At 45.5% G+C, this 22,905-nt stretch overlaps 1 protein-coding gene across 2 annotated transcripts in view; it reads right to left on the bottom strand.

Annotated features, from left to right (window-relative positions):
* LOC110558928 (myb/SANT-like DNA-binding domain-containing protein 3) overlaps positions 1-22,905 on the bottom strand; it is a 129,255-nt gene that overhangs the window by 65,170 nt on the left and 41,180 nt on the right. The window contains exon 1 of one of the 2 annotated variants that reach the window (XM_021654111.2): positions 18,049-18,575. In XM_021654111.2, coding sequence (XP_021509786.1) covers positions 18,049-18,223 — 175 coding nt within the window. In that variant the 5' untranslated portion in view covers positions 18,224-18,575. Of the gene's footprint in view, positions 1-18,048 lie in introns of those variants that run through there. The other variant, XM_021654110.2, reaches the window with a different exon arrangement.

Here is a 22,905-nt window from a genome sequence, read left to right as displayed (position 1 = left end):
CCCTGAGACTGTCACCCCTGCACCTGAAGAAGGGCATTAAACTTCCTCAGGAACCAGTCCATGGCTTCCAGGTTACTAGAAGTTAGTCAAGTGGAACAGAGCGAGAATTATGGGATGCATTTTCCTACCTCCCCACTGGGAACTGGGGCTACAACTGCAAAGGCAAACCGTAAACAACTGTCTGTGCGCATCCAGCCAGAGGCTGCAGCTCAGGGGCTGATTAACTCCGGAAGGCGTACGGCATGTCCCTTGCACTGCCCATCATGGTAAGGTAGGCCCTGGCAGATCCACCTCCCCAACCACCCACCACCCCTGTATATGTTCTTTCCCAGGTTTTCAAAGCAGGACCCCTGGGCTGAGCCAATGTCCGGTGACAGCCACACTGGTGGCATCTCACTGGCTTTTGAGTCATTTGTCTGCACCACTCTGCAAGGGTGTCTATGGTATGCCCCTCCCAAGAGCTGGCAATTGGGACACGGAGTCGACAGCACTTACATGAAGCAACCCTTGAAGCACCAACCAGTACATTAACGGTAAGAACAGTTTATATATCTGCGGGTATCAGTTACTTTTAAATAGGTCTCAAGATCACACAAATAGGCTAAAGGTTCAAAATGCTGCACTTAAGACAAGACAGCCAATACAGCTAACTGTTCTGTTCTACAAACCCGCCTTCGGAAGACGGGTTCTAAGTCCCTTCCAGCTGGAGCTCTAAAGCTCTCGGGTTCTTGGCTCCTCTCGCGATTGTTGCTTGCCCTTCCTTCCCTCCTTAAAAATATATGCAGCTTTCAAGACTCCTTAGCGTGGGCCTTTTTCCCCCTATATCTAGTCAATAAAAATTAATAGCAGGTCCAGTTCCAAACACTATCGAACACACAGCCTCAGACCTTAAGAAGATCCTGTTGTCTATAGTTAGAACTGCCACCACACACTCAAAGATGAACACCATCAGCTCAAGATGCCAGCAGAAAGAAAGCCAGGTGCCAAAAATCATGAGGCCACCATGCCACACTGAGTCTGCTCCCTTAGATTATTATTGTAGGAAATAAACCAATGAATACATCATTTTTAATTTATTTACCTTTATTTTATGTGCATTGGTGTTTTGCCTGCACATGTGTCTACGTGAGAGTGTCAGATCTTGAAGTTACAGACAGTTGTGAGCTGACATGTGGGTACTGGGATTTGAACCTGGGTCCTCCGGAAGAGCAGTCAGGGCCCTTAACCACTGAGCCATCACTCCAACCCATGAATACACTTTTTAAAACAAACCCACTTCGTATAAGCCAGGTTACAGATGCAAACCAATATCCCAATAATTCATTAAGAAAAACATCTTTAAGCAAAACGTTTACATCTTTTGTGGTTTCTCATGCATGTATGAATTTGTCATGAGCACCGTAACTTCCAGTGTCTCTACCTCCTAACATGCTTTCCTAACAACCAAAGCCTTAGCTCAAACTCAAAAGAGGACCCTCTGGGTGTCCTTTTCAGGCATTCTTCACAGTACCAGGCGAGAAGAGGGAACTCTGCTACCTGTCCGTGATGATGACGATTACACACCTGCCTTCCTGAGCCCAAAATGGAAGTTCAGCAAAATGGATGAGCCATTACTAAGACTCATAAAAAATAAAAGTATTTTACACACACACACACACACACACACACACACACACACACACACACAGCATTCAGAAGAGTGGCTCAAAACAAAAATATTTTGCTCTGGTTGCCAATCTGCCCATCATTCAGTTCTCATAGTGTGAAACCTGTCTCAGGGCTCATTCACATTTCAAGGCTGGGAAACAATGCACAGGAAGGGCAGAACCCCTGCTCAGGAGGAACCAGCCCTGCAGGAAGTTCAGGTTGTTGGCACCTCTCACCAGAGCCTGGGGCTGCAGTTCAAACCAGAACTCAGCAGCCCTCCACAGGTATGGCAACCACCTTTCCAGCACACAGAAAGAAAAAAAAAAAAGTTCTGTTTGGCTAGCAGTCACAGAGAACCAAAAGGGAGTCAATTCCTTAATGTGACCACAGAATTTGGGGGCTCCTCAATCTGAGCTAGATATTTGGGGGAGATTGTTGATTGTCACTGAGCTACCTTGAGCACCGACAAAAAAAAATGTCGAGTGACATTTCTGGCCTCTACTCCCCAGGTGCCAGGGATCACTCCGGCTGTGACAAGCAAAATGCCTTCAGACTTTAAAATGTCCCCTGGGGAGACAAGATCACTCCCAATTGAAAACTACTGTGAAAATGAAATCAATGGCGTTGCACTTTATTGTTCCCTAACAAGGGTGTCCAACCCTTCAGCACTACGACAGGATGTCGTCTATAAACCACGCTGGGCCACTTTCATAGCTATCCTGGGGATGCCTGCGGCCCAGGATGAAACACAGTCACCTAAGCGGGAACCTCCAAGATCTTAGCATACCACTAGAAACACTTCCTATTTCAGAAGAGGGACCTACACACAAATTTCTAGCAAGCTAGGGTTCAAGCCAGAGGTCCCAGAGGTAATAACCCTTAACCCTCAGTGGCGGTGGCTTCCTCCACCTCTCAGGCACCTGACTTTCTCTCCCTTCCTGCGAAGGCATTTTCTTCACAGTCAACAACTCTCACTCTAATGCTATGACAACTTTTTTAAAAGTCTTCCATTTTTGTTTGTTTGTTTGTTTGGGGGGAGAGCACACCACAGTACACATGAGGCGAGAAGACGACCATCACATGGGTTCCAGTATCGAGGGCCCTCCAACTCTTTTCTTGACCCTTCTATAGCAGATGGCCCTGTTTCCCTCCACTTCTAGAATAATCTTTACTATCCTCCAACTCCAACCACTTCTCATCTGATCACTTCTTTTTCTTTATATACTGTCAAGTCCAGGACAACGTACTATTCTTTCTTTTTCCCATTAATTTTATTCATTCACCTCACATCTCAATCACAGCCCTCTTCCTCTTCTCTTCCCAGTCCTGCTCTGCCACCCTCTTCTCCCATTCTCCCATTCCCCCCTCCCCTTCTCCTCAGAAAAGGGAGCCCCCCTCCCGTACCAACCTGCCCCAGCACATCAAGTCACATCAGGACTAAAAGTAACCTCTTCCACTGAGGCCAGACAAGGCAGCCCAACTAGGCGGAAGTGATCTAAAAGCAGGCAACACAGTCCATGTCAGAGACAGCCACTGCTCCTCTTACTAGGGAACCCACATGAAGACCAAGCTGCCCATCAGGTACATATGTGTAGGGGACCTAGGTCCAGTCCAGGCATGCTCTTTGGTTGGTGGTTCAGTCTCTGTGAGCCCCCACGGACCTAAATTAGTTGACTCTATTAGTTTTCTTGTAGGGTTCTTATCCCCTCTGGGTCCCTCTCTCTGTCCCCCAACTCTTCCACAGGATTCCCTGAGTTCTGCCTAATGTTTGGCCGTGGGTCCCAGCATCTGTTTGGACCTGCTACCTGGTGGAGCCTCTCAGAGGACAGTCATGCTAAGCTCCTATCTGCACGCATGATGGTATAGTGTCATTATTAGTGTCAACGGCTAGCTCTCTCCCATGGGCTGGGTCTCAAGCTGGGCCAGTCATCAGTCGGCCCTTCCCTCAATCTCTGCTCCATCTTTATCCCTGCACATATTGTAGGCAGGGAAAATTTTGGGTTGAAGTTTCTCTGGGTGGATTAGCATCCCCCTCCTTCCACTGGAAGTCCTTCCTAGATAGTGGATAGCCACTTCAGTCTCCATATCCCCTGCTGCTAGGAGTCTCAGCTAGAGTCACCCCATATCCTCCCTGATGGGAGGGGAATGGAGTGGGGATCAGGTGTGGGGAGAATGGGCAGGGGAAAGGAGGGGAGAGGGCTGAGAGAGAGAGAGAGAAGGGAAACCAACTGAGGTGGGGGCATCTCTGGGGCAATGCATTCTTTTAACTAACCAGATTAATCAAAGTATGCCATTCTTAGGAGCCTACAGACTATAGACTACAGTCTATGGCACAAGAAATCCTCAAGGCTACAGTCTCCTTTAGCTCCCATCACAGGAGCAGGTGTCTTTATGTCACAATGTCACCTAACTTAGCCAAGCCCATAGAACAACTTGTTATAATTATGTTGCTTCAACATTTCATAGAAGTGAAAATCAATTGTTCCCATGAAAGCTAAACTTGGAGAGTGGGAAAAGGTGAGCCACTTCAAAAGCAAATGGACTCACATTTACAATTCTGCATCTACAGTCCTTAGGTTCCTTTTCAAAGGAATAAAAAATGGAATCTATAATTAACACATTATAAATATGCTTCATTCAAGAAGGAGTAAACTATTCTCAGGGGAAATTCTATGCCTATTTTCAAAGCATCATTTAATAAATATGTATTTTTAAGTTAAAATAAAACATACCATGCATTTATGAATCATTTTGTGATTCCTCACTTAATGTAAGGTTCTCAAATAGCAGAACCCTCCCGAACTATACAGCAGAGGGTTCTTACCACATACAAACTTCTGTCTTTCGTGACCCATCATGCATCTTCTCTGGATCACTCCCCGGCAGCATTCTCCATCACACTGCTAACTTCATCATGGCATTCACAACCTTATTAAAGCCAAATTCACCTGCTTTCTCCCAGCTCCAGTCTGCAGAGCACTGCTAGAGAGGTCCTTCCCATGAATATTTCCTGAGGCCTCATAACAGAGAAAGTTTTCATTCCCCTCTGGTTGAGTCCCAGCTGATTCCTCACAGGCCATGTTCGCAGATATTACCTCGTCTTCAGAAACACAATTTCAACAGCATTATAATCACTGTCTACGTGTTAACTTGAATTTGGGGAAAACATCCCTTTTCAGAAAAGCACAGCCACTCAAACAACAGGACCTTGCTGGGTGGCTTCATTCCCCAAATGATATTCTGGAATATGTGCCCAGCTGCCAGCTAAGCAAACCCTTGGCCCCAATCTATGCTGAAAACTATATGGAGATTTACAATATGCCCCACCTAAAACATCGTGGTATAGAATCGGAATATTATATACCAATTGAAAGATTCATTTTGTATAATACACAAATATTTCATGACTATGTGAATGTTTAAATGAAAAAAAGAACATAAAACTATATATACATGTCATTATATTTTTATATGCACACAGAAAAACCCCAGTTATGAAATGTTTTCCACCATTTCAACAATGAACCACTTTTCCTCTTTTCGGGTCTCTATATTGGTTATTATTTAATTGGAGGGGAGGGGTGGCTCAGTGTGATTTCAAACCAAACCAGAGGCAGTTTGCTACATCATGGGCAAAATAGGAATAGGGGCCAGGTGTCAGCGAGAGCCAAGTTCTCATGCTCGGCCTTTTTGATTCAGTGACATAATGTGTTCAAAGCAACAATGCCTAGAACAAATAGACACAGTACACAGCAAAGATCTGCGCCCTCCCTAGACATGACTTCAACTCCTAACCCATCTGACAGGCACCTCTCATGACACAATGGCTGAAAATATAAGTCAGTGTCAATCCAGAAACAGATGTAACTGTTAACTTCAAGTTCCAGCAAATCGGGAGAATTAGAAATTAAATTTTCTTCAACTTGTTGGTTAAATTAACATTATTACAGTATCTATCTTCTATCAGGACATGGTGACAGAGAAAATGAACTTAGTATTCTGTAATGCAAATGCAGTCTACACTGATAATAAAATGCATTAGCAACAGAGATGACTACCACTTCCCTAAGCTATATTTAAATGGAAGGAGCTGCACACGTGCCATACAATTATCTGTCTCCGGCATTTGTTCATCCATCCTGCATGCTGCTGCCAAACTACCTTTGTTAAACAACACCTTGATGCTATCAGTCCTCCACCTCCACACCCTCATCTTTCCCTGCTGCCTGCTTCAGTTCTAAATGCCAGTGTCAGGATGCTCCAGGCAAGGTGACAGGGAGGACATGGATGCAGGTTCAGATGGGAGAACAGATCGTGATCCTAAGATGAGCAGTGAAAACAGAATCCCAAGCCGAGTAATAAAAACACCAGGTCCTGGCCAAGGATGCAGGATAGCAATGGTCCCTCTTGTTTCTGATGTCCAGGGTACTGACACCAAGCTTGGCAAGCCTGTGTGTTTTCCTCTCACAGATGCATAAAGTGAGTCTATTATGGTGCTTATTAGAAATTTTGATGACAAATCTCCACATTTCCTGACACGATACATTAGCCTTTTTTAAAGACTTTTTTGCCATGTGCATGCGGAGTAGAAATGTAGCTCAGTGGTAGTGTGGTTACGTAGCACGCACAAAGCCCTGGGTTCAAATTCCCAATGCCACCAAAAAAGCACAATAACTAATTATTTTTCTAATCCAACCTTTTGTACTGCCTATAAAAAGAATTTTCAGGGGAGGGGGATGGCTCGTTGTTAGACAATGCACTTGTTAGGCAAGTCAAGACCTGAGTTGGAGCCCCCAGAACCCATAAAAACCCAGACACACAGTGTAAGCCTCTGTAACCTCAGCGAAATTCTGCATGGTGACAGGAGATAGAGACAGGAGCACCTCAAGCTCGAGGGCCAGCGAAACAGTGTATACAGTGAAGAACGACACATGAGGTTGTCCTCTGTCCTCCACAAAGGAGCCACACCACACATGAACAGCTGTGCGCTCACACACAAATCTTGAAAGCAAAACAGGAAGTACAATTCTTCCTCGGGGGGAATTTGGAGTTTATTATTTACCTGAAATATTATTTTTAGCTTTCTGATGACCTTATGTTACTTTTCAAACGGGGAAGCCTTGAAAATATAGTGAGAGGAGCCAGTCGGTGGTGCAAGCCTTTAATCCCAGCGGTCAGGAGGCAGAGGCAGGCAGATCTCTGTGAGTTGGAGGCCAGCCTGGTCTACAGTAAGAGTTCCAGGACAGCCAGCGCTACACAGAAAAACCCTGTTGAAGAAGGAAGAGGGAGAGAAAGAGGAGGAAAAGGATATACACTGTGAGGAAGAAGCCAGGCACGCGCGCGCGCACACGCACACACACACACACACACACACACACACACACACACACAAAGCCACAGAATACAAGATTCTATTTATATTAAATGTATAGAATATGGAAAGTCACAGATGCCATCTCTCTGTGGCTGCCAGGGGACAGGCGGGGGTTAATGGGACTGGTGATTCATGATTCCAAGTATGATTCAGATTTATTTCTGAAGTGATGGACATGTTCAGAGCTACAAGGTAATGATGACATTGGGTGGGCGTATAAAACCCACTGAACTGCAGGTTTCAGATGGCAAAGAAGATATCACCTCTTCTGTTAATCAGATTAAGCCATCACTCTACTTAAACTGAGAATCTGAGACAACTAACAAACACGCACTCTAACGCGGTGTTTAAGGCACCACCTGGTATGCCATATCCAGTAGTCGCCTGGCTTTCCCACCTATCAGCTGTGTGATCATAGTAATTAGCCAGTCTCTACTAGGGAGACAGGATCTCTCTTAAGATGTTGGTGGAGAATTAAAGATATGGAAAACCCTTAGAGCAGCATGTAACATACAAATGTCATGGTAGTCAGACACTTTGTTGTTTTCAGCATCTGCGCTGGAAAACGTATGAAAAAAACGAGCATCGAGCCAACTGTGAGAACATCCCAGCAAATCTCTCATGTCTAAATATATTAAAATTTTGTCTTTATTCTTTTACCAAAAAAATTCATTTCTACGAAATTATGACAGAAAATAAGATACACAAAACCTTTTCCACATCTATTCTTTCTATTTTTGTTTTGACAAAGTGTGTAGCTATATTCCTAAGACTGTCCTGGAATTCTGAGGCTCAAGTGATCCTCCAGCAACAGCATTCCCCGTAGCTGGTCCCTCTGCATGTGCCTCCACATCAAAACATGCTCGTCTTTCCAAACACCAGCCTAAGTATCCATCCATTAGGAATTAGTTAAATAAACTATGTATCCAATTGTTAGAAATTAACTAAATAAATTATTTAGTTATTGAATACGCAACTATTAAAGTCTGTGAGAGAAGGCCAGTGGGCTGGAGAGACCAATGGGCAGTTGAGAACACTCACTGCTTTTGCAGGGGTCCAGAGTTCAGTTGCCAGCACCCACGTCAGGCACCTCACAATCCGTAACTCTACCTCTAGGGGATCTGATGCCCTCTTGTGGCCTCCTTGGGAAAACACAAACACACACACACACACACACACACACACACACTTACACAGATGCACACAACACACATAAATAAAATAAGTCATTAAAAAGAAGACAAAGACCCCCATAAGGTTAAAAGGAAAAGAAGAGCAGAATATAACGTGGAATGTCGTTGTACCCTCAGTTTTTCTTTGTGTGTGCATTTGCTTACATACATGTTTTAGAATTTTCCAAGTGCAGTTACTATACAGCCTCCATCACACACTTTTCAAAAGTTAATAAATCCCAACACACAAATATTGGCTTCTGGTTCTTTTTCTAACCTATGTCCCCTAGTGCCTGTAACACTCAGTAGAATAAGAGGTATCCAGAAACCAAGAACTCACCCACTGAGACAAACAAATACTGACAATGGAGAACTGGTATTACTTGCTTTAAAGGACAAAAACACAACTTTTGAGACAGGGTCTTACTATATAGTCCCACCTAACCTGGGACTTGCTGTGTTGACCAGGCTATCCTCATCATAAGAGATCCACCTGCTTCTGCCTCTAGAGTGCTAGAACTAATCACTTCTAAAAATAAATAGATCTGAATTGGTATGAAGCTTAACAATAAATGAAGTCACCTAAAAAACAAAACAAAAAAATATATAGACTGAAAAGAGTTTACGACTCAAACATACAATTCTAAAATGCAAGCGAGCACTATGCCAAGTTCATAAACCCCTGATCTCTCTCTGGAGAGAAGGTAATAACAGAATTAATAGTAACGCATAAAAATAGTTCTGTTACAAGCCTTTTAACTTTGTATTTAAAGATGTCTCAATGGATTGAAGTCACCTCCTCACCAAACTTAAAAAGAAACTTAAATTTAATTCATTAAAGAATCTACATATGTAGGGAGAATGAAAAAATGACAAATATCAAATTGAATGAAGATGGCTGGTTGTAATAGAAAAAAAGGAAATAAAAATATCGGTGAAGAAGTGGAAGACGGGTGTGTCACACACTCATTACTGCTTTGCTCATCCCCAACCCTTACCTTTTGCTTGCCCTTTCTATAAAACAGAAAAGTGCCTGTTGGCCCCTCAAAACCATGCCCCAGGCCCTGAACCTCTGTCTCCATTTCCTGGTGTCACCAGGCTGATTAATGTTCCTCTGCTCAACTCCTTAAGGGAACTGGGCTTTTTTCCTAAAATTCCAATAACACTAAAAAGATATGAAACTTCTCTGGGGAAGACAAAAATGATGACAATGTTTACATAACCTGTGTTTATATTAAAATCACTTCATTGCATAATTTTTTTTAAAAAAGAAATAAGGAAAAAGAACAAAGATAGCTTGGCGTAGTTGTGCTACACTGTGACCCCAGTCCTGGATACCTGACGTCACCCCAGCCTTGCCTGCTAGAGAGAGCGTGCCTCATAAATGTGAGTCGGTATCACGGTGCCTTGCCTTCAGGGCCTTCATTCCTATCCCCAGCACCACAGAAGCACAAAGTCAGAAGCACACACATCATGATTACACTATTTGTGAACAGGACAAAGGCCTAGGAGAGCAGAATGATCCATATCCTACTGGAAAACCAATCCCAGCTCTGAAAAACTAGGAAATAAATCCAGAAAGGGTTGGCTATTGTAACCTGAGAAAAAGCTTTAAAGTGCCCTACAGAAAGATTTAAGGTATAAACAAAGGCAAAAAGTACAACAAATCATGAGACAAAGTTTAATGCACATTTCCTAAACAGAATAACAAAAATTCCTGCTGAAAACCTATGTCATATTTGGAGGTTCAGTATTTTATTAACAGACAACAAAATAAAAATTAAATGCACAGGGAGGCTAGGGAGCTGACTCAGTCAGGAAAGCGTTATGAAACATGAAGGCCTGGCTTTGGCTCCCCAGCATCGCCCTAACAACCAGGGAGGAAGTGGCTCTCTGTACGTCCAACACTGGAGATGCAGAGCTGAGCAGAGATCCCTGATCTGAGTGGATCCCTGGATCCCAGACCCCACTAGCCTCACCAGGGTAGTCTCACCAGTGATCTCTAGGTTCAGTGAAAGACTGTCTCAAAAATTAGGCAGAAAGGGACTGAGGACGACAATCCACATGCACCTCTCGCCTCCACATGCAGGCTATACATCCACACTATACACTACACGCGTGTGCGTGTGCACACACACACACACACACACACACACACACACAGCAGCACATTAAATGTTGGTTAAGAGCATACTCTGTTTTCCCAAAGGACTAGAGTTCAGGTCCAAGCACCCATGTCCGGAGGCTTACAACTGCCTGTAACTCCAGCTCCAGGGGCTACAGCTCCCTCTTCCGGCTTCTGTGGACACCTGTATGCATGTGCACAGACACAACCACACATACAAACAAGTCAACCTTTCTCTCTGTGAAAGCAGTCAGCGTGGCAGAGCCAGGTTCATAAAGAAAGGGGGACAGAGGGGCAGATAAATGGGAAGGAAGTAGGGAAAGAAGCAAACACACAAAGTCAGAGCAACTATGGGAAGATGTCTCTACCTCAGGTAGAGAATGTGGGTGCACTCCTATGACTCCCTCTTCTGAAATTAGAAATTTTTAGAAGATTAGTAAAATAAGAATTAACACAGAAAATGAAAAGACAAGGAGCTTCTTTCCCTAGGGCATAATGTTTTCATAAAATTTGTTCAAATCATGTGTCAATATCCACCTACTTTTAATATACTCAAACCTGGAAAATCTATACAACACGTTCTCAAACCATAACACAAAACCACCTGGCAAACTAACACACCTAAGTCCATGTGCTTTGTAACCATGATGGGATGTAACCACAGATGCCTTAGGATTTTTTTTTTTAATGCATATAACAAACTTAGAAAGGAAAAAAGAAAAGGCAAAGTGTAAAAAAGAGGAAGTGTCAAGACAAGATGAAGAAAACGCTGGGAAAATAAGTATGATAAAAATATCACTGGGGAATTTCAAGGAAAATGCTATAACCAGATAGTACAGTAAGTTTCAAAGACAAAGAAGAGGTGGATTCAAACCAAGATGTAAGGACAGGACGAAAAAAATCCTCAATGAAGCAGCTCTAGCTGTTGCTTCCCTGAGAAAACTACATGGGACACTGACCACTCCCTTCCTTGGTAAGGAAGGAGAGGACACTAGCCTAGGGTGAAGGGAGCAGAGCCCAGCACATGGGCAGTCACACACTGGCAGGAGGGTGTGCACACAGCAGCAAAGCTGGGCATTGGAGGCAGATCTCCATCCAACCCGATGATGGTGATGAGAAGAATGGTCCGAGGTCTTGGTCTCCTCCAGACCCTTCATCCCACATTAAATGTGCCACAACTCATAGATCCAGGGGCTAGGGCAGAAGACACAGGAAGCAGGCTAGCTGCTGGAGGACCAGAGGAGCAAAGAGCCCATGCCTTACTGGACACTGGCTCATTGTGGCCATGTGAAAATGAGGGCTCTAAGCTGCCAGTGTCTCCAAGTCTATAAGAGGCTGAAATCCAGATTTTGAAGTGAAGCCTTGAGACTCACAAGCAATGCAACTTTTTAAAACACCTTATAGCTGACCAAGAGTCTCAATCTCCACAGCATTTTTCAACATACTGCCAAGTTCTCCATTTCTTCCTGGCCAAGTCCAGGTTTTGCTTTCTGAAACCACAAGGCCATGTGACCTTTCTAATGAGGCTCCCATGTCTTCAGAACGACTGTCAACCTTTCAGATTGGACTTGAATGCCTGCAACCAACATGGTGGCAACCTGTGCCTGTCCTATCTCCCCCCACATACCCCAACAGAGGGCAGTGTATTAGTTACTATCCTGTTGCTATAACAAAATATCTGACAGAGCAACTTTAAGGATTTATTCTGGCAGATAGTTAAAGCATTCGTTCCATCCTGGTGAGGAAGCCCAGGCAGCAAGAGCTTAAGAGAACTCTCCACATGCATCCAATCAGAAGCAGAGAACCATGATGGCTGCCGCTCAGCTCCCTTTCTCCTCCAGGAAATGGTGCCTCTCTCCTTTAGACAGCTCTTCCCACCTCAAGGAACCTAGTCAAGATAATCCCTCACAAGTGTCCACGGGCTCCCCTAACCTAGGTAACCCCTCACTGTTGCCTAGGCTTGTCATCACAGGCAATACGCCTGATATCCGAGCTTCACTTTCCCACCTTTGTGCCTTTCCTACAGCCACTCCCTTCACCTAGACTCACTCTTCCAGTTCTCTTCAAATGCAGTGTTGTTACATCATTCCATAAATAAATATGCAATAGGCAACTAACTATGCCAGGTGCCATTCTAGGCACAATGTTATCTAAGTGAATAAAGCAGACAAAAACACCCTTGATATGGAACTTGTGATGTGGGCTACATGACTAGGACCAGAAGGTTCCAGGCAGGAGTATAAATGGCAGCGGCCCCAGAGAAAGGCACCCCTAGTGATTACAGATGTCCTTCTACTACTCCTCAAGGTCTGGCTCAAGTACCACTTTATTTCTCACGAACAGGGAGTTTCATTCCCCAACTCTGTATGCACACCTTCCTCCAGGCACTCTGTAAGGAGACCCCCCCCTTTCTGAATGCACACAGTGTGAATGGTGGGGCAGAACTGGGAAGGTGAAGGAGGAAGAAAAACTGTAATCAGAATATATTGTACGAAAAAAATCTGTCTTCAATAAAAGAAAAAAAAACAAAGATTGCAGATTGTTTACAAATAATACAGGTTTGTGTTAACCATTTTAAGTATATAAACATGTTTCACTTCCCGATGTCTTACCCTGACTTTTTCTTTGTATAGGGCTATGGCGGAAACAGTTCCCCATTTCCTTATACAAACCACACTCACAATTCAGTTGCCTGTGATGCCTGTGCTCCTTTCAGGAAAGCAGTAGTCTGCAAAATACCTGAAATGTTTTCTGCGGAATCAGTGTTGCCCCACTGTTTCTGTCATCTTGATCTCAATTGAATTCATTCAAAAGCAATTCTTCCCATCTCTTTCCTTTATCCAGTCTTGCATTTCACAAGATAACTTTTCATATCTATACTTCTCAATCTGAGGAATACTTATTAAATTATACTCACAAATACTGTGGGTCTAAACAAGTTTGAGAACAAACAGAACTGATTCTTGGTAAATGGCACACAGGTAAACTGCAGCTAAGGGAGGAGTTTTATCACCTAAATGTGTTGTGAGTCTTCCTGAATACGGAGACTGGCTAACTTGAGATGTCAAAATCAAGGCCAAGAGAAATTTTAAAGATATTTCCATTCACCAAATAAGATTTACACATGACCAGTAGGAACATAAAAAGATGTTTCAGTCATTGGGAAAATGCAAACCAAAGCCACTCTGACACACAAATTGACACCCTCTAGGATGGATGTAATAAAAAACAGACACAAATTCTGGGAAACAGGTGGAGAACCAGGAACCCTCATACATTGCCAGTGAGAATGTAAAGAGCACAGAAACTTCGGAACACAGTTTGGCAGTTCCTCAACCTGTAAAAGATATGAGTTACCAAGTGATCAACTGACTCCATTAAGTGTCCACCCAAGAGATGACAACAGCAGGAAAGGATGCAGAAGATATCACCAAAGACATACAATAGAATGTTAGTCAGCCCTAAAGAGGGCTGTGGTTCTAACACATGGAAGAACGTTGAAAATTCCATATTAAGTAAAAGAAGTCAGATACAGTGGACCTCGTAAGGTGTGACTGAACTTCCTTTGTTATGTCCAGAATAAGTAAGTCCATAGTGACACAAATGAGGAATAGAAGCAGCCGGGCTCAGGACAGGACGACTGTCAATAGCAGGTTTCTTTTCAGGGTGAAGAAACGTTATAAACTTGGTAGTGATATTCAATTTTGTTACTATAATGTTCTTCCTGTGCTGTTTTTTTATTCCAATCAGTGTTAGTGGTCAATAAATGCTTATTCACGGGGGGGGGGGGGGGGCCAGGAAGATCCAGACATACTAGGCAGGAATTTCCGTTGTACATATTTTGTAAGAGGATAATCATTCCTGCTCTGCCTATAAGGTCTCTGAAGGCGAGGAGGACCTCTCATATATTTCCCTTAATATCTGGTATGTTAGATTACACTACACAGGCTCACTCAAGGTTCACTAAGTAAATTAGTTAATAACCCTATTTTACATATCAGAGACCTCAAACAGTGCTTTGACCACAATTTTCCACATTAACTAAAATCTCATTGTTTATTTCCCAGAACTCAAAATTGCCACTCAATCATGCTCTCCTGTTAACCTGACATTTGCACCATCTATTTATAAGAGTCTTACCAATATGTATTATCTGTAGGACCCACTTTCAACTTTTCTGACATTTTTAAAACCCTGTTCAAAGTCACCATCTTATGTCTATCACTGAAGTCCACTTGCTGCTCTGTGCTTTTCCTATCTCTTTAATAACATTCCCTGAACCAGAAATGTTTCGTATATTTAACCTCATCTGTTCTTCTCAAATACCCCAAAACCCCCAAAGCCAAAAAGGACAATCCAATCCTACCACAAGTAGGGGGAAATATTATCTAAGGTTATCAGGTCTCTTAAGCTTAAGCTCATCTTTACAAATGTCACATAATTGTCACGATATTTTTTTTCTTTTTAGATAAACAGGGAGCTTCCTCACAAATTTAGATTTTAAAAGAGTAACTATAAATTAAAAAATGTAAAATCAAAAACAAAAAAAGAGCATCAGAAGCCTAAAGTCCGGAATGAGTGGAATACTGTGAACACCACCAATAAAAAGGGCATACGTAGATGACAGGAGAAAAGAGCTGCTGCCTGGGGGAGACTCTGCCACAGCCAGAGGTGAAAGCGCAGCACAGACCCCTCAGCATCACTGCCTTAAAGGCACACGCTCTCCAAACTAGGACTCTGATAAAAGGGAAAACACCTAAGATAACTGCCATGCACCCTGAACAGCTGCCAACAGTGGAGCCGACTCCAAAATACACTTCCTGGCCAAACCAATTGCACTTGGCGATACAGAACAACTCTCAAATCATACCTAAAACCTACTGCTAAATATTTATCCTTTTCTGACAAGGAACCAGAAGACCTTAAAGAATACACCCTCGGTTTAGAAGAAAGAGAGAGAGAGACAGAGAGAGACAGAGAGACAGAGAAAGAAGGAGGAGGAGGAAGGAAGGAAGGAAGGAAGGAAGGAAGGAAGGAAGGAAGGAAGGAAAGAGGCATGAAGACCCAGAAAATAATCTATAGGTAAACTTGTGACCTAGGTGCTGAAATTTTCTGGAATAGGTGTCGGGAGGAGGGCAGAGAGCCAGAGAGAGAGAGATTAAATTCCTTTTAATCTCTTATGAAGGCATGCTCCATAGGGCATGTGCTGTTCCACTAGAATGGGAAAAGAGAGTGATGCAGCCTAGTGAGATGCTCTGACCATATCTTTTAAGGATAGTCTGGTGAAGAGGATGGGAAAAGGCTTGAAAATCTATTAAACTCAATTAAGAGGATGCACAGCTTACATGTCAGGTTAACTACCACATAAACAAACTGAAACACTGCAGGACTGACCACAATCTACCTAACTTCTAGTGATAAAGGCCTTAGCTCATCTCCATATTTACAAATGCCACAAAGCTCTGAGTAAGCCAGCACACACACCCAGCCTGCCAGAATCAGACTCCAGTAAAGATCACAGAAGTCTAAAATAACAGAGCAAAAGATGACAAAGGGGAGTCAAGGGCAGTACTTAGACTTTACAGCTCAAATATAGCCTTGTGTTAACTTCACAAGGGACTTGCAATCTTACACTCTCAAGTTGTATTAACACGGATGTATTACGCGCCTGTACTGGATTACTACAGTTCTCAAACTTGTCAACTAAAATGTGCATTTTTCTTGTGAATCTTTTCTTCATCCCATAGAGCTGTAACAAAAATCTACCAATATGCCCTGAGAGATGGCTCAGCCATTAGGAGCACTCAGGGCCTGAGTTCAGTTCCCACAGGATGGACAGCTCAGTTCCAGGGGAATCGTCCTCTCCCGCCCTCTTCTGGCCTCTGCAGGCACTGCACAAATGTGATGGACATACTCCCAGGCAAAATACATAAAATAAAAATAAAATATTAAAGTATACCTTAGCCCTTAGAAACATTTAAAGCCTAACTTATTTGCATTCATTTTCAGTGACAAATATTGCCAAATATTCCCAAACATTCCAAAGGAAGGCTAAATCCAGGTTTGTTTGACTTGAGGAAACTAAGAAAAATCAACTAACTTGCCCCAAACCACAGCTATGCAGCAATGGCTATGGCCTCCAGATGAAACCCCTTCTTCCCACCCCGTGTGAGTGCCCAGACCTCTGTGTCCTTTCTGAACACTTGTCCTATGAACTAAAGAATCAGAAAAAGTATACGATGACAGCCATCAACAAATACTATGCTTTGCTAAGGACAAATGAGGTTAGCTACCCCCACACACGTGCACACACACAAATAGCCATAACACTTCACCCAGTAAAATATTTTGACATGGTGTGGTCACCTACAAATGATAACCATTGTTTCTTAACCCCCCCAAAAAAAGCCACTCTGGTATACAAACAGCTTATACTCTTAAATAAAGACCGATTGCTTACTAAAGCATTATCTCATCCCAGATTACTATTAGAAAAATGGAAGAGATTGTAGGGATGGAAACGCTTTTAATGGACACACCATTGTTAACAGCTCTCAACACCCCCCACCCCCGCAGTCCCCCTCTGCTTCAACCCTAGTTAAAAGAACAAGTGCTGGACTGAGAAGTGATAAAAGCCCAAGTGAGCAAGAGCTGGCTTATGACCGGTCTGCTGAGCCAGCTGAAGTAGGACCTACCCTCCCCCCACATGGAACCTGGAAGCCTCTCCTCGCCCCAGGGCCTGAGTCCCTGGGCTCCTCTGGGACTCCTTCAGAAAGGACTGGGGAACTTTACAGCCTGGTCCCCTCCTCCCCTGTCATCCATAAAAACCCCAGCAAGCTCTTTGTTTCCAACAGCTGTGGGAGGGCAGGCGGCCTTGGAGAGAGGGGAGAGGTCACTCACTCCCTGGCTCCCCTGGCTGCCAATCTCCAGGACCTCCAGGCAAAACACACAGCCCCATTCCCCCTCTTTCTATGCCACTTTAATTAACCCGGGGTTACACTAGCTACACAGGGCACTCTCTGAGACCTAATTACCTTTCATACCCAAATCCCACACAAGATGACTCCCTAGCTCCCTCCCTCTGTGAAACTGGGTTCTCTTCCCCCATGTACACATATGAGGGGTTACCTGAGCCCCAGGCTTTGTCGACACACAACATATAAAACACTTCCTGGGCCCTCCTGGGACTCGCTAGTTCCCAGACTCGCAGACCTGTGAACACTAGAAGCCCTGAACCCAAAGGACAACATAACCACTCCTTCCTTTTACCAACATGACCTCTCTGAGACCAGGCTACTCTAAAGAAGAACACTTCCCCATCCCCGCCGCCCCCTGGTCAGTCCCCTTATCCTCGGCCCCCCAGATTCCCACCACACACACACACACACACACACACACACACACACACACACACACACCTTGAAGCCTGGCCGTCCTCCCTCCCTTGAGGCTTCACAACATTTACCACGCGCTTCCACGAGCACTGCTTCGTCTCGCGGAACCTCACCTGCTCACCACGCCGCAGGGCAGCCCTCGCCCGGGCCACCCGGCACCCAGGGGCTCCCGCACGGCCACTCCCCATCCTCGGCTCGGGTCCCCAAGCCCTCGCCGCCAACTCGTGCCCTGCCCTCCGCCCAGCTCCCGGGACTCCCCGGGTCCACACCGGGTCCTCCCGCGGCCCAGCGCGGCGGAAGGGAGGAGCCCCGGAGGCGGGCGCCGGCCGCTCCTACCTGAGCAGTTGATGCTCTTGCCCCTGCCTCCGGGACAGTCCCCGCCGCCGGCCGCCAGCTGGTTAGACGCGCGGCTTTCGGGCAGGCAGAAGGCGAAGAGCAGAAGCACCGACGTGAAGCCGCAGACGGCGAGCGGGGGCGCGGCCGGCAGCCGGAGCGGCGCCTGGGCGCCCATGCTGTCGCGGCCGCACGGCGGGGAGCGCAGGGAGCGGCAGGCCGGGCGCACCGGCCCCGCGCCGCCTCCTAGCAGCCGCGCCGCCGCCCGGGGCAGCCCCGCAGCATCCCCGCCAGGCCCCGGCCCTCCGCGCTCCGGACAGCCTCGCTGGGGGACCCCGGCGCGGGCGAGGGGCGCGGGCGCGCGAGGGCAGGGAGCGCGCCGCGTGGGGGACACGGAGCTGGGGCGCGCGCGGGGGGCGCGGGGCGGGGACCGGCGCAGCCTCTCGCTCGCAGGCTCGCCTTCCCTTTGTGTCCGCGCGGCCGTCGCCGCCGCGTCACAAAGACCCCGGCCCGCCCGGTGAGGGGCGCGTGACGGAGCCGCGGGCGGGGAGGGAGCGGCGACCCCGCCCCGCGCACACCCCCGGCACCGAGCTCCGCCCCTCCCGGGGAGCCATTGTTCCCGAGGCGGGCGGGGGCGCGGGCCGGGGTCGCCGATCCCTCTGGCGGGCGGGACGGCGCCGAGGATGCTCCAGAGCGCCCCGGGACCGGTGTCTTAGGAACCCTTTGTGAGCCTTTCCTACGTGCCTTCTAAGCGTGTGCGAGCTCAGGTGGTCTTTCGTGTGCTTTTCAGGTGGAGGTAGAGGCAGAGGTGACTTGTCCAAGGTCAGTCACACCCCAAGAAATGGGCAGGATCGGGATTGGTACCCGAGTTCTCACTCCAGCTGTGCACTTCTCAGGGGGAATGGCTTAATCCCCAAGACTCTCCCCCTCCGGGTTCCTGGATAACTACATCCCACGGCTGAATCTTTAAAGTGTGTTACCCTTTCCGCGCATAATAGCAAAGATTTAGAGCGGATTTGATATATCCAAAGCCTAGAGGAAGCTCTTAGCCTGTATTCTCCCCAGTTCTATTTCACAGCCCTACAAAGGAGTTTGCACTCTGATCTTCTTCCCCAAATGAGGAAGTTGAGACCAAGAGTCTGGCGCCCATTACGGTGCTCTGGAAGTCCTCGCCTTGCTGGGTAATAACTTTACCCAGGCTTTAAGATCACAGACCGAATTCTTGGAAATTTTCTGCTTTTTTCAGTCTTTCGTGTTGCCTACTTCAGAAGGAATTTTAGAATCTTAATTGTAAAATTAAGAAGCATGCAAAAAGCCACTCTAAGAAAGCTACAATTTAAATATAAGACAAATACTGAACATAAAAGTAAAGAGGAAGCTGACGAACAGGGAAATTGCAGGCAACGGATACATGCGGAAGGTTTACAGCCTGGACTGAGCTCCTCAGCTGAGAGCACTGGCTGCTCTTGCAGAGGCCCCAGATTGGATCCCCAGAACCCACACAGCAGCTCACAGCAGTCTGTAATGACAGTCCCAAGGGAACCGAGATCCTTCTCTGGCCTCAGAGGGCAGTGGAGGCACGTGGTACAAACATGCATGCAAGCAAAGCACCCATATACATTACAAAAAAAAAATTTAAGATTTAAGCCACACCCAAAAAAATCCCCTTTGGATGATCATTAACAAGAGTAAATGACAAACTTAGCACTATTTATGTATACATTTAGGAGGGAGAGGCAACCCAAGTATGGGGGGAGGGAAGACTTTAAATTTGTTTTCCTGACCATATCGATGTTGGAATTTACGCTTTAAAGATGGTCCAACAGGACACAACAATGAACAAATGGTGTTCGTTACAGCCTAAGCATCATAGTAAAACATAGCCCCAGTAGTCATCAGTGGGTCCTGAAGTTTGATTGTCCTTGTAGGTCTCTGCGTACAGCTTTTGAGAATGATTAGGTTGATGTTTAATAGTATAGAAACAGGAATACTAATGAGCGTGCATAAGAAAATCCTGGGGACTGGAGAGATGCTTTAGAGTTGAGTGTATCCTGTGCTCGCGGAGGACCTCGGTTTGGTTCCCAGCCGCCACATCAGGTGACTCCCAACAACCTACGACTCCAGTTCCAGGGGTCTGAAGCACATTAACGCATGCGGGCAAACATTAAAAAATAAATAATCTCTTTAAAGAAAAAGAAAATCTTGCTTTTTAAAAATATGTGTACGTACCAACCCAGAGAAGGTAAAGACTGTTACAGTACTGTATTACATCACCACTGACTCTGGAAAAGAGGATTGTGGGCAATAGGTACTTGCCTGTCATATTTTTATGTTGAATTTTTTTCAATGAAAAAAAAATTGTTGTCGTAAGTTTTAAACTATTTGCTTTTAAGTGCAAAGTTCTTTCATGCTTTTTTTTTTTTTTTTTTTTGAGACAGGATTTCTCTCTGTAACCTTGGCTATCCTGGACTCCCTTTGTAGACCAGGTTAGCCTCAAGATCACAGAGATCCACCTGCCTCTGCCTCCCCCAATGCTAGGATTAAAGGTGTGCACCACCACACCTGGCTTCTGTCCTGCTTTTCATGTAAATAAATGTGCATCTAGCACCTCTAGTGTTTGCCTCCAGCCTCTGTAAGGGTGGCAAAGCCTGGTGCCCTGAATCAGGAATGATCCCAACCCTTCTTGTGCAGCCTCAGCAGAGACCTCCTTCCAGGCCAGCCTCCCAGCAGCCTCTCTGCTAAGCTTGACATCATGGATGCTTCTTCCATGAACAGTGTCTTTCATGCTCCCAGCCCCAGTATTCTGCCTTAAATTTCCATTTGCCTGCCCATCATAGCCCAGGCAAAAACACTACGAGAACACAGCCTTAGTTTAAATTGAAAGCAAATAACCCTGGGTCATAAATCACAATTACCATCTGGATCTTTCTCCAGATTAGGTAAGGAAAAAAAAATTAATACATGGATTTCTCCAAAGTACTTACACTGAAAAAGTCTGAGAGAGGACTCTACTCCAGGGAGAAAGGAATTCTCTGGCTTTAATCATACAGTATCAGAAAGGATTTCTCTTCTTATTGTGTGGTCAAAGAAGGAAAAGATTTTTAAGGTTACATAGAAACCCCATCATACATGTTAGTATTTGTGATTCCCAGATAACAGATAACAAAAGGATGTGAGACTCCTGTGTGAAATCCACCCAGAGAGTTTAAAAGGAATGTAGATTTCTGAGTACCACTCCAGACAGTCTGGAGAAAGTTTTAGTATCTATTTCTTTTAAAGTTCTCTAAATAACTCAGACGCACTGCCAAGGTTAGGAACCCCTGACCTAACCTTGATCAATCAGCTATTATTCCTTAACAAACAACCATAAAATGCCAGCATAGAGAGGCGAGAATCTCTTCTCATGGGTCTTACAGGGGTTTGTGCTATGATTCGTCTGGTCCAGAGCAGCCCTAGGTGCATGGCTCTGCTCCAGCTGCGGATCCATCAGGGCCAGCAGGCCTTGGTGCTCCCGCAGGCTAAGCTCTGGGTCACCCCACCAGAATGGATTCTGGGACCCTGGTTAATGGACTAGAACATTCCAGAAGGATTTGTCAGTGTTGAAGGTTGTGTAAGCAGTTTTCCCTTTTGCTGCCTGTTCCCCTCTGATAACTGGCTAAGGCCAGTTCCCCCAAATGAAAGCCCCAAATCAAGGAGTAGGGAAGTCTGGGCTAGGTGACTCAGTCTCTCTCTCTCTCTCTCTCTCTCTCTCTCTCTCACACACACACACACACACACACACACACACACAAACACAAAAGTGCAGTGAGACCTGGTACCCCCAGAGCTGACGATGCGTAGAAGCAGGAGAATCTGCTGGCCTCGCTAGCTAGCTAGTCCAGCCTAGAGGCTAAGTTCAAGAAAAGACCCCATATCAACTAAGGCGGAAGGCTGGGACGGGGGGGGGGGGGGGGGCTCAGTGAAGAAGAGTTGTTGATGCTCAAGCATGATGAGGACCTGCATTCAGATTTCCAGCACCGGGTAAAAGCCAGGAGTAGTGATGGGTGCCTCTAACCAGGACAGCCAAGGCTATACAGAGAAACTCTGTCTCGAAAAAAACAAAATATAATAAGAATAATAATAGTAATAATGATGATGTAGTTACCAGCGGGGGAGATACTAGAAGTCAGCCTCTGGCATATACACACAAACACACAAAAGGAAAGAAGTACGGAAGTGAGCCCAGACGTGTGGAATGGATATTTTTGAACAAAAACCTGTCAGGGTTCCTGTGCTTGAATACCTTTTGTTATGCTTTGAAAGAATGTTTTCAGCTCCAAGTAATAGAAAACCCAAACTAACTTAAACAAAAGATGGGGGGTGGGGAGTCAGGGTTTTGTTTTTATTGTTTAAGAAGGCACTGCCTTCCCCATGCATTGGTTTTTGTCTTCAGTCCTGAAGCTTGACTCATTTGACTCACGGAGAACAGCTATTTCTTTAGGAAACCTTTGTGAGCACTCTTTGCATGCTAGGCACCACAGCAGCCTCTGAGGGCAGGAGATAACCCTGCCCTTGCTGTGTGGGGGCAGGGAGACATCTGAAAATTAACAGTTACAACCCAATGTGATAAATGCTAAATATAAACGTGGTTAGGGTGGGGAGTGAAGAAAATAGCAAATCCTATTCCAAACTCCCAGCCCTGCCAAGATCCCAGCTTTGCTGGACCTCCTGCTGGCTGGGCTAGCTGTATAATGAAGTCCTGATAAACGTAATGAGACACCTTGGGGCTGACTAATTGGCCCTGGAAGGAGACAGTCACAATGCTTGAGCCAGAAACAGGGAGAGGGGTGATTTATGGTGGAGCACCGGAACAGCCTGAGA

The sequence above is a fragment of the Meriones unguiculatus genome, chromosome 3 (assembly GCF_030254825.1).
Source record: "Meriones unguiculatus strain TT.TT164.6M chromosome 3, Bangor_MerUng_6.1, whole genome shotgun sequence".
Classification (NCBI taxonomy): domain Eukaryota; kingdom Metazoa; phylum Chordata; class Mammalia; order Rodentia; family Muridae; genus Meriones; species Meriones unguiculatus.
Note: the sequence above shows the minus strand (reverse complement) of the source record. Positions and strands in the feature narration are given on the sequence as shown.